The sequence below is a fragment of the Haliotis cracherodii genome, unplaced genomic scaffold (assembly GCF_022045235.1).
Source record: "Haliotis cracherodii isolate W230 unplaced genomic scaffold, xgHalCrac1.p SCAF_2, whole genome shotgun sequence".
In the NCBI taxonomy this organism is placed as follows: Eukaryota; Metazoa; Mollusca; class Gastropoda; order Lepetellida; family Haliotidae; genus Haliotis; species Haliotis cracherodii.
The window spans coordinates 51239812-51252862 of NW_027266275.1; the positions used below are offsets into that span (position 1 = coordinate 51239812).

The 13051-nt window shown below is 39.4% G+C and overlaps 1 protein-coding gene across 2 annotated transcripts in view; it reads left to right on the forward strand.

Annotated features, from left to right (window-relative positions):
• Positions 1-13051, forward strand: part of LOC139469229 (cGMP-dependent protein kinase 1-like) — a 102993-nt gene that overhangs the window by 69658 nt on the left and 20284 nt on the right. For both annotated transcript variants that reach the window (XM_071251367.1, XM_071251368.1), the window contains 2 exons: positions 3967-4099; positions 6818-6957. In XM_071251367.1, coding sequence (XP_071107468.1) covers positions 3967-4099; positions 6818-6957 — 273 coding nt within the window. The remainder of the gene's footprint in view (positions 1-3966; positions 4100-6817; positions 6958-13051) is intronic.

The window sequence follows — 13051 nt, forward strand, 5'->3', positions numbered from 1 at the left end:
AGTTACAGCATGCTCCTGTAATAGGCCAGGGCGTCAGTTACAACACACTCCTGTGATAGGCCAGGGCCTCAGTTACAGCATGCTCCTGTGATAGGCCAGGGCCTCAGTTACAATACACTCCTGTGATAGGCCAGGGCTTCAGTTACAACACACTCCTGTGATAGGTCAGGGCAACAGTTACAACTCACTCCTGTGATAGGTCAGGGCCTCAGTTACAGCATGCTCCTGTGATAGGTCAGGGCGTCAGTTACAGCATGCTCCTGTGATAGGCCAGGGCCTCAGTTACAGCATGCTCCTGTGATAGACCAGGGCCTCAGTTACAATACACTCCTGTGATAGGCCAGGGCTTCAGTTACAACACACTCCTGTGATAGGTCAGGGCAACAGTTACAACTCACTCCTGTGATAGGTCAGGGCCTCAGTTACAGCATGCTCCTGTGATAGGCCAGGGCGTCAGTTACAGCATGCTCCTGTGATAGGTCAGGGCCTCAGTTACAACACACTCCTGTGATAGGTCAGGGCCTCAGTTACAGCATGCTCCTGTGATAGGTCAGGGCCTGAGTTACAACACACTCCTGTGATAGGTCAGGGCCTCAGTTACAGCATGTTCCTGTGATAGGTCAGGGCCTCAGTTACAGCATGCTCCTGTGATAGGTCAGGGCCTCAGTTACAGCATGCTCCTGTGATAGGCCAGGGCCTGAGTTACAACACACTCCTGTGATAGGTCAGGGCTGCTGTTACAGCATGCTCCTGTCATAGGTCAGGGCTGCTGTTACAACACACTCCTGTGATAGGTCAGGGCCTCAGTTACAACACACTCCTGTCATAGGCCAGGGCTGCTGTTACAGCATGCTCCTGTCATAGGTCAGGGCTGCTGTTACAGCAAGCTCCTGTCATGGGTCAAGGCTGCAGTTACAGCCAGCTCCTGTGATAGGCCTGGACCTCAGTTACAGCATGCTCCTGTCATAGGTCAGAGCCTCAGTGACAGCAAGCTCCTGTCATAGGTCAGGGCTGCAGTTACAGCAAGCTCCTGTCATAGGTCAAGGCTGCAGTTATGGCACACTCCTGTCATAGGTCAGGGCCTTAGTTACAGCACACTCCTGTCATAGGCCAGGGCCTTAGTTACAGCACACTCCTGTGATAGGCCAAGGCCTTAGTTACAGCATGCTCCTGTCATGGGTCACGTCCTCAGTTACAGCACATTCTTATGATGGGTCAGGGCCACTGTTACAGCAAGCTCCTGTCATAGGTCAAGGCTGCAGTTACAGCACACTCCTGTGATAGGCCAGGACCTCAGTTACAGCATGCTCCTGTAATAGGTCAGAGCCTCAGTGACAGCAAGCTCCTGTCATAGGTCACGTCCTCAGTTACAGCACACTCTTGTGATGGGTCAGGGCCACTGTTACAGCAAGCTCCTGTCATAGGTCAAGGCTGCAGTTACAGCACACTCCTGTCATAGGTCAGGGCTGCTGTTACAGCATGCTACTCTGATGGGTCAGGGCCTCAGTTACAGCACACTCTTGCGATGGGTCAGGGCCTCAGTTACAGCAAGCTCCTGTGATGGGTCAACAAAATGGATCAACAGCTTGGGTCAGCTTGGTCACCGTGTGCTGTAATGTCAGACTTTTGAAAGGTTGATCACATTTGATATGATGACTATTGACTAGGGTAAGGCTAGGTTTTGTGTGGATCATGCAAGTTGAAGCTTTTCACACTGTTGACTTGAGTCATACTTAAGAATTTGAATTATATGGCGCTTTAAAAGGTTTTAGCTGGCTTTTGTGTTATGTCAAGAAAATTCAAGTCAATTTGTGAATGATCGTTTATGATGCAGACAGTAATCTGATTTGCCATCTTATATAATCAATGAAATGGCATCCATCAAATACTATCTCTGTAAGTAGATGGCAATGTCACAACCATTTCTTAATTTAGGAAGGAATCTTATGTGTTAGGATGTAAACAGTCAAGCTTGTGTATCTAATGAGCAGAGGTGAGTCAGGTTAAAGTACACAGACCATGTGTACCACTGTACCAGCGGACAGCCGGGACAGGCTTAATTGCAGGCAGCTTATTGATTGATGTTTACAGACAGCCATGAACATACACTGATTGACTATTTCACAGTGAGGGCCATCATTTAGCGACCATCAGTGACAGATCAATAGTTACCCTCAAGGGACTCGTTTTCGTTATAGTATAGTCATGGACCATGACATTCATGAAGTATATCATGGTCACAGACCATGACATTCATATTGTATATCATCACAGACCATGACATTCATATTGTATATCATCACAGACCATGACATTCATATTGTATATCATCACAGACCATAACATTCATATTGTATATCATCATGGACCATGACATTTATGCAGTATATCATCACTGACCATGACATTCATATTGTATATCATCATGGACCATGACATTCATATTGTATATCATCACAGACCATGACATTCATATTGAATATCATCACAGACCATAACATTCATGTTGTATATCATCACAGACCATGACATTTATGCAGTATATCATCACAGACCATGACATTCATATTGTATATCATCATGGACCATGACATTTATGCAGTATATCATCACAGACCATGACATTCATATTGTATATCATCACAGACCATGACATTAATGCAGTATATCATCACAGACCAGGACATTCATGTTGTATTTCATCATGGACCATGACATTTATGCAGTATATCATCACAGACCATGACATTCATATTGTATATCATCATGGACAATGACATTTATGCAGTATATCATCATGGACCATGACATTCATATTGTATATCATCATGGACCATGACATTTATGCAGTATATCATCACAGACCATGACATTCATATTGTATATCATCACAGACCATGACATTCATATTGTATATCATCACAGACCATGACATTCATATTGTATATCATCACAGACCATGACATTTATGCAGTATATCATCACAGACCATGACATTCATATTGTATATCATCACAGACCATGACATTTATGCAGTATATCATCACAGACCATGACATTCATATTGTATATCATCACAGACCATGACATTCATATTGTATATCATCACAGACCATAACATTCATATTGTATATCATCATGGACCATGACATTCATATTGTATATCATCACTGACCATGACATTTATGCAGTATATCATCATGGACCATGACATTCATATTGTATATCATCACAGACCATGACATTCATATTGTATATCATCATGGACCATGACATTCATATTGTATATCATCATGGACCATGACATTTATGCAGTATATCATCATGGACCATGACATTCATATTGTATATCATCACAGACCATGACATTCATATTGTATATCATCATGGACCATGACATTTAAGTAGTATGTTAGAACATAAAATCTGTGGAGTGAAGTAGAGTAGTGGCTACTACACAATTCCTAGCGGAGAGATTCACTACCTTGCCCTCTGTAGCCTTCTGGTCCTCTGCTAACACAGATGATGGTGACTGTAGTCAGTGATTTCCATGGTGGTTCTATTGTTTTATTTCAATTGTTCAAAATGTACATCTGTGCACTCTGTTTTACTTCTATGCACTATTTTGAACCATTATATATTGAAAGGGCATGAGCCTCTTGAACACATCTATTTGTTGTGTGTTGTAAATCAATGGTGGTGCAATTTCCGGTGTTTCTGCTTTATGTGTAGTTTACACAGCAGGAAAAGCACCTGCTAACTGTCACTGTCCCTGCTGTACATTATATGTCTGTCTGTGTGTGTGTGTGTGTGTGTGTGTGTTTGTGTGTGTGTGTGTGTGTGTGTGTTGTAATACTGTACCCCTGTGATGGAGCAAGCACCTGCTAACTGTCCCTGCTGTAGATTACGTATGTGTGTGTTGTAATACTCCATCTGCTAACCCTATGTACTTGCTATACATTACAGACAGAGCGGGACTGAGGCCTCACTGCAGACGCTGCAGCAAGAGAAGGTGGATGCAGAATTCCGCCACGTCAAATTAGAAGATATTGACATCATAGCCACACTTGGCATGGGTGGATTTGGGCGTGTGGAATTGGTAAAGCTCTACTGTTAGCTTTTGGGGAGTAAATCTGGGGCTGGCTGTTTATGTGTGTGTAAAAGGATAATCAGGAGACTGGCACCTTGCACAACGGTTGTACCACTGACCTACACAGGTCACATCTGTAGACATTGCACTCACCAGCCTCCGTACCACAAGGGAACCATAGCAGCAGTTGCCTTTGGAGTGCAATCTATTGAACAAGTTCCCAGTTTGTCAAAGAAAGGTTCCCTGCGATATAGAATCAGCAGCCATCTTGTCTCACCTTTCGAGACGCCCACCTACAGTTTGTATCAGCAACTCAGTGTATTAATGTCCTAATCTGTGAGCCTTTAATCTGTTAGTGTATGGACTAAATAGCTGACCACTCGCTGACCCTTTCATTCCCACCATCATACAAGCTGCTGCATCCTGCCTTGAAGAAAATCAATTACTCAGCAGAAATTTAAACCGAAATGCACTTAAGAAATTCTTTAAAGCTTTTTAGTGGATTGATGGAAGTAAATCCACTGCACAGTTTTATGCTTAAGTGTAGTAATCATCCAACTCTTCTGGTGGTAATCTGATCAGCTTCACTTGAGTTGGGTACACCATGAGAACTGTTGTATTTCTCTCGAGATATCAGTCAGGGGAACACGGTGGGCGACTCTTTGAATGAATGGAGCAGATTCACTGGCTAGTGTTTTGTCACAAGATTATTTATAGCTGTAGACTTGCTAGACAATAGCCTAGAGACTCAGACCGGGTTCTTCATTGTTACAGTAATTGATTCAGGGACAAAACCAAGCTCGGGAATTGCTTACACATTATCAGTAAGTGATCTCTGTAATCAGGTCAATATACACTGTAATGGCATCATGGTTGGGAATCATGGACAAACGTGTAAACCGAATCTTCCATCATTGTGTTCAGTGGCCAATGTCATCATCACCAGCTTCACATCTTGGTTCCTTCTTAGCCTCTTAAGTGCCAGCTGTGTTTTTCAATATGATTTTTATGCATCCATGCTTACATCCTTGTGTGATATTTATATATATAAGTAGTAGGTGGCAAAGTAGTATTTGTTTTATACAAGGATGAGCACATGTTCAGATCCCTAATCTTACAGACATAAAAAAGCATGTGGGGATTTTTTAAAAGCCAACACGGTTTACCAGCATTCTAAATAACCATAGTCTTTGAAGACATGAATTTTCTAGTAACCAACATTTTAATAGTAGCCAGTGTCTTTGTAGTAACATTATGTAACAGAATATAATAGTGACTAAATCCTTTCCATAATCATAAGAAATCTCTGCTGAAAGCTGTCTTTTGTTCAATTTTAACTATACCATAAGCATGCGTTTATAAATTAATATCAAACAGTGATGATACCAGGTGTTTGCAAAAAGGTGAGTGCCTCCTGCCTTAAGTCAGTTGGCTGAATCAGTGGAAGGAATTGGCTATTTTGCCATTAATTGAAACATACCATATCATGGATATATTTGAAACAATAGTTAAATTTGTTGGCCAAATTCCTGTGTTTTGATTTTTCAAATCTGAGCAGAAATAAGGCGATGTTTCAGTATCTACCATCCAATGCCAAGTTGCTGTAGTATCTAGCAACCAATGCCATGTTTCAGTATCTAGCAACCAAAGCTGTTTCAGTATCTAGCAACCAATGCCATTTTTCAGTACCCAGCAACCAAAGCTATGTTTCAGATCTAGCAACCAATGCCATGTTTCAGTATCTAGCAACCAATGCCATGTTTCAGTATCTAGCAACCAAAGCTATGTTTCAGTATCTAGCAACCAATGCCATGTTTCAGTATCTAGCAACCAATGCCATGTTTCAGTATCTAGCACCCAATGCCTTGTTTCTGGATCTAGCAACCAAAGCTATGTTTCAGCAGTATCCAGCAACCAATGCCATGTTTTTAACTATCTAAGAAAGGAGGTCATGTTCATGTAGTAGCTAACAGTCAACACAATTGTACAATGGTATCTAGCAGCCATTCCTCACCACCATTTTAGCAACATGTTACGAGGTGTTTCTTCTGTTGTGTTGATTTGAGAACATTTCCCCCACAGTATTGACTCATCTTAGCCATTAACATCCGCCTTGTGAAACGCCATCAGATAATGCTGGGGGTGATGCAGTTAGAGGAGATGAATTGATTCAGCTACTGCACATGAACTAGATGTGACAAGAACTTAAAAATAATCTACTTCTTATACTGTTTCTATCCTTTTGAGAAAACACCAATACATTTATATTTCCACTTCTCCCTGTTCTTTACTGAAATTCATGGCTGCTTCAGAACAACCATATCAGCATTCCTGACACATTCTGTAAGAAGCTAATGGAATGTAGCAAGGCCAACAATATTTTCTTCTTTTACTGACTAGTTGCCCTAAATCAGAAAATAATAAACATAGATATTGATGATCATTTGCCTTAAGGAAATTTAGGAAATTAACTTTCAGTCAACCCTGGACCAAGAGAAAAGTTACGATATCGTTCAGTTTTTTTTTTTCGTTATTACTTAAATTTGGGGATTTTTTTAACCCTGAGTGTCTGAAAGTATGATAGCTCAGTTACATCTTTGGCTCAGCATTCTCCACATCTTGGATCCATTCAGCTTATGGGTACAAGGTGCAAAGGCCATTCTTGGTGTTCTTGACTACAATGAGAACAGAAACCACACTGAGTTACTCGTGCTTCCACCCATACAGGTTCAGCTGGCCGGAGACAGAAGCAAGACGTTTGCGTTGAAGTGCCTTAAGAAACAGCATATCATGGACACTCGGCAACAGGAGCATGTGTTCTCCGAGAAGAAGATCATGATGGAGGCCACCACGCCATTCATAACAAGGTACAGCCTTTATACAATTGTGTGGCAAGCATCTGACTGCGTAGTATTGAACCAAGGAGACAAATCTCCTTGAGGTATCATGTAGACAAAAACTGAAGAATAGGGCACAAAGTCTTCACATTTTCTGTGGTATATTCATTAAGTTTCTATTCTAATAAGTACCTGCTGGATCCTTGGCTTTAGTGATTTGAAACTGAAGTGAGTTGTATTTTTGATTGTCACACCTAATCCTTAATCCCAGGTTAACTTATGTCCCAGTTTACTATTTAGTTAAAATTGCAGAAAACAGTTTATGATAGCCATGATGGCTGGCCCTGTTAAAAAATGACGTGCAAATAGCTGTCAAGTTGAATCTAAAATGTGACATCATCTCTATGTGAATGTGGATCGTGAGTCTATATGTAGGGAAACATGGGGACATCTGATTCTGCTTTTATTTAATTATTGTAATTTGTGTTTTGTAAATACCAAACACTGACTGGTTTTGTTGTGTTGTTAGATTTAGTGATGTACAACATTTTCAAGATTTTAGCACGATCACGATAAACAGTAAAACTTTAATTGACGCAGTTTTTTATGGAAATCTTACGGTAACCTTTTATGATAAAAATTTGACTCATTTTATGTTTACCATAGCATTTTTCAGTTGTTTTATGCAAAACAGTACAACCCCATCAGGACCATCGTAGCAGTGGAATAATCTTGAGTGCAATGTTAAACCCAATTTCACCTCACCACATTCACACATGGTAAAGGGCTTCAGCTGCTGAGAAATACTTCTGAACAAGGATCAGTAAGCAAGCAGGGGTTTGTGATTAATCAGTTTGGATATTGGCTTAGTTTCTGACTTAATTTTGTGAAACTGCTTTTGGCCGGAATCTGGGGAGGGCCATATTCAGTTGATTACCTGGACGTGAGGGTCACTACTGCCCAACAGAACCCCCTCCACTTAATGAGTTAGTCGCAAGATTAAGTTTTGCCTGAAGTCATGAATCAGTAATGACCCATGGTTGAATAAGGGCCAGTAGCAAAGTGTTCACTTTGATTTAGCAGTGAAGTCAATAAACACGTACAACACTTTGAACGAGATCTCCAGTGATGCCTGAACATCTAATTTTATATCAACAGTATTTCATTTAACTCGGTTCTCTACAAGTGAGTTGTCATCTGTCTGTGACAACATGTTGTCCATCACAACCTGCACATAACTCTGTGCACCCTGCTAGTGATGAAAGATATTACTCTGGCATCCTGCTAGTGATGAAAGCTATAACTCTGGCATCCTGCTAGTGATGCAAGATGTTACTCTGGCATCCTGCTTGTGATGCAAGATGTTACTCTGGCATCCTGCTTGTGATGCAAGATGTTACTCTGGCATACTGCTAGTGATGAAAGCTATAACTCTGGCATGCTGCTTGTGATGCAAGATGTTACTCTGGCATACTGCTAGTGATGAAAGATATTACTCTGGCATCCTGCTTGTGATGAAAGATATTACTCTGGCATCCTGCTTGTGATGCAAGATGTTACTCTGGCATCCTGCTTGTGATGCAAGATGTTACTCTGGCATACTGCTAGTGATGAAAGATATTACTCTGGCATCCTGCTTGTGATGAAAGATATTACTCTGGCATCCTGCTTGTGATGCAAGATGTTACTCTGGCATCCTGCTTGTGATGCAAGATGTTACTCTGGCACCCTGCTTGTGATGCAAGATATTACTCTGGCACCCTGCTTGTGATGCAAGATGTTACTCTGGCATCCTGCTTGTGATGCAAGATGTTACTCTGGCACCCTGCTTGTGATGCAAGATGTTACTCTGGCACCCTGCTTGTGATGCAAGATGTTACTCTGGCATCCTGCTTGTGATGCAAGATGTTACTCTGGCACCCTGCTTGTGATGCAAGATATTACTCTGGCATCCTGCTTGTAATGCAAGATGTTACTCTGGCATCCTGCTTGTAATGCAAGATATTACTCTGGCACCCTGCTTGTGATGCAAGATGTTACTCTGGCATCCTATTAGTGATGCAAGATGTTATGGAACACTGTTGCAAATGAGTCTATGCATAGTCCAATCAAAATGGTGTAAGTAAAATTGACATGGGGTGTGTAAACTGTTGTGCAGATTTCACTCGATTGCAGGGTTTGCAAAGCATGTGTACTGCCAAATCAGCATCAATAGATATTTTCCAAATCTTTTTATGTTTTTAATCAAAGTGTTCACGTGATTTGATGCACTTTGTGAAGTAAGATCTGTTTTATCACAATATAGATTTTATTATCGATCAGATCCATTGTTAGAAGAAAATGCAAGTGATATGAGAGATGGAATCTGATAGGTCAATAGGACGGACATAGAAGAGACATAACCACTGGTGATGCTACGATTGAGCCCAGAAATTCCATTCAGTTCAACAAGGGTGGAGTGAGTGAGTGAGTTGGGTTTAACGCCACTTTTAACAGCATTCCAGTTATATCACAGCGTTTCCGCTTAATGTATGAGGGAAGCCTGAAGTGATGCAGGTTTCAGATATTTACCACTTTGGTGAAACCCACGAACACTGTATGGTGAACCAACAATCATAGGTTTCTGTGTGCCCAAGGGACACAACTCTACACAGCAAATCGCAGACAGCACCTTAGACGACTGGGCCACCCATGCCCCCCTCGACAAGGGTGGAAACTGGACTTTTACAGTCAGACTTTTAATCTTTTGCCTTGGGAAGATGTGTTGCAACTTATCAAGTATGGTGTGGTTCCCCTCCTTCTCTTCATATTTGTTTCCTATGCTTTTTTAGCAAAATTCATGTACCAGCATGGATGCAATGTGGGACAAGCAAATACTTTAACCTCTAGGCTACCTCTATTCTGTTTAGAACTTTGAGAGAATACAAATTTGATAGAATTTATGAATGACATATTATGAAGAAGTTATCATGCGTGTGTTTTGGAATGGTAAATATCCTTTATTGGGAATAAACACTACGTACTTAGCATGCCAAGAGTCGCTAAATACAGTGTTTATTCCTAATAAAGGATACTAACCATCACTAAACACACTTGTGTGATAATCCCTGTGTTTATGCATATGAATATCTGTTAGAATAGGTCTTCAGCAACCCATGATTGCCGTAACAGGTGACTATGCTTGTCGTAAGAGGCGACAAAGGGGTGGTCAGGCTCGCTCACTTGGTTGATGCATGTCATTGTATCCCAATTGCGTATCCCAATCACTGAATTGTCTTGTCAAGACTTGATAATTTACAGACCGCCGTCATATAGCTGGAATATTTCCAGCTTAACCTTTAGCCTGCTGAATTATTTTCACACTTCTTACCCCTGCCTGCTGGATTAATTTTAGCATAAGGCGCTCTAAAGAGGGTGGGTGATTTCAAACAGTCGGTGCCTCATTAAACAAGGGCCAATTGAAGAAATATTTTGCACATTTATTCCTGATAGAAAACTACACAATTCTATATAAAAATATCCTGGTGTTTTCAATCATACCAAGGTTAAGACCAAAGCGAACACAAAATTTGTTAATTTTCTTGAACTTACCTGAATTGCGTTATTGAAGGTGGTTTGCATTTCATGCTAGGAACCCTCTAATATCGTAACATTTTTGCAAATTGATTTCAATAATCATATCTCCGATATCATAATTTTAATTGAGTAAAAATTCGGGATTTATAATCGGCATATATCAGCGCGATGATAAATTATGAACCATTTCAGTGAATTTATTATCTAAACGTTAGACAGAAAAATAACTTAATTTTCGAGGTCATCATGTCGGTTGCAGAAATACGAATATTCGGGTTAATCTGACGTGTCATGTTATAAAATTTGCAGGAAACAATTAATGACTTATAAATATTCACTAATCCTAATTTCAAGCGTTTTGGTTGAATATTTACGATATACAAAAATAAACAACCCGTGTCATGATGCTAGCAGACGTCCTAAAATCAAACATGGCGCGCTTCGCCCGACCTCCGCATAACTTATTGCTATTTTAATATCAACAAAGTTTACATTGCCTTTATAAATATAACTTGGCGAAAGTTGACGATCTTCTCAATCGAAGAATGTTTTATTCGTCATATTCCAATAAATATGACGAGAGAAAAATGAAAATAAAGATCGTGAATTCTGACAGCACTATTTCAATTAGTGCAAAGGTCACCGGATGTGATGTCACAGACAGGGGTAGTCAGCTGATAAGCTTTCGAAACAAAACAATTACAGTAAATTTTGAAATAGTTCGCCTATCACATACAGCAAAAATATAAGTCGATACACAGTATCAGTAATCACCACTAACATGAAATAAAAATGTGACTTTGACGATATAATTCTCGTATTAGTTAATCCGTTTGACCTTGCATGCTCCCGTGACCCGGAAACGGTACACGATAAATCAACATGCCACATGCAAGTTTCTCGGTATGTTTTATTTGAACTTCTGTTGATATTTAAGAATCACCATTCAATGTTGTGAATATAAATGGGACATGATTCATATTTCTGCGATGTACATGCTGATAAGTTTCACTACAACAAGTGTATCCCACGTAATACGTCTATGGATATCGTCGATCAGCAAGATCACCCTCAACAACAGGTGCGCGAAAATGAGCTTGACAAAACGTGTTTCAAAATAACATCCCCGCGTTGCTGAAAATGATAGGGTATATATAAGCAATAAAATTCTACGTACATATTTTCGGTGTTAGTTCCACATTACATTTAGGATAGTTTTCCTTTCGGGAATACATTCATAGATTCTAGCATGATTTTAGAAGAGTTTCACGAAGGATTTCTAAATTTATTCCAAAAATATGAAGACCACCATGATTGCGCATTGATGATAGATTTGTAATTGTTTAATTATTTACAGCTTTTTACAGGTTTTAAAATTTTAAGTTATATTTAAGAGTTATTTTTCCCACAATGATGGTGTGTGGGGACAGTAAATATTAGTCTTTGCATCAGCACAGTGTAACTGATCAAACTTCAATTATTATCTTTAGTTTAAACATGTTTATTCAACAATTATTATCTTGCACTCTGAAAATCAACTATGTGAATAAGTAACTCTCTGATGTCATCATTTTAATTTTAGTATTCCATGAATAATGATTAAATCAGATCCTTAACATGTATATATACATACTAAACTCATATGGACCTTAATTTTGTGCATTATGTGGTTTGTTTCCAAATAAAACAATTCTGAAATATGATTTAATAGGAATTAATTTAATTTAATTACAGTAACAGTACTTGTAACAGTACATGACATTTTTGTTTGTTTAATCACAAGAACCATGGTGGCACATAAGCTGGTAAGTTTGCCATAGGTTTCTTAGAAAATGCTATCTCAGTCTTCTGGTTGGAATGAAAAGAAACATGCCTGTGTACATGTTTACCCTTGCCAGATGTATTTTTTCCAGTCAGCCAATCCATTACTTTTGTTCACCTTATGTGGTCTATTTTATACATACAGGTACTGCTTCCAAACTGTTTTCTTTGTATGCAATCACAGTATCACAACTTCCTCAGCTGGTGTGTATAAAAGTTCCCCTGTCATCATGAAAAAAGAATTATAAAGGAAAGTCATATTTTCATTCAAAAACATATCTGTCTTTCCTTGAATACTCTTTGTCTAAGTGCCAGAAATGTAAGTGTCATAAAAAAATTAAAAAAAGATTTTCATAAGGACTTTTCTTAGATAGACCTAGATCTAAGTCAAACCATGTGACTAGTTAGGTAGAATTATAACCTTATAAGCCCTCATTTCTGAGGTGTCCATATTTTTCACATTTTTAGGACTAAACGTGATCCGTGTAGATCTGCCTGTTTTGTTATGTAAAACAAATTCTTGTCTTAAAAAATGAGAAAAGGAATCATTCAGACGAATTTTTTTTATCCCATTGATTCACGAAAATCAGTTGAAATGTACAGTGGTGACTTTTGTACCCCAAATTTCTAGTAATTTGTTACCCAAATGGGTATGTGATTTTGTAGATCTACCTAGAATTATTTCAAAGATATACATTAATTTGGTGTCTTAAACTTAACATAATAT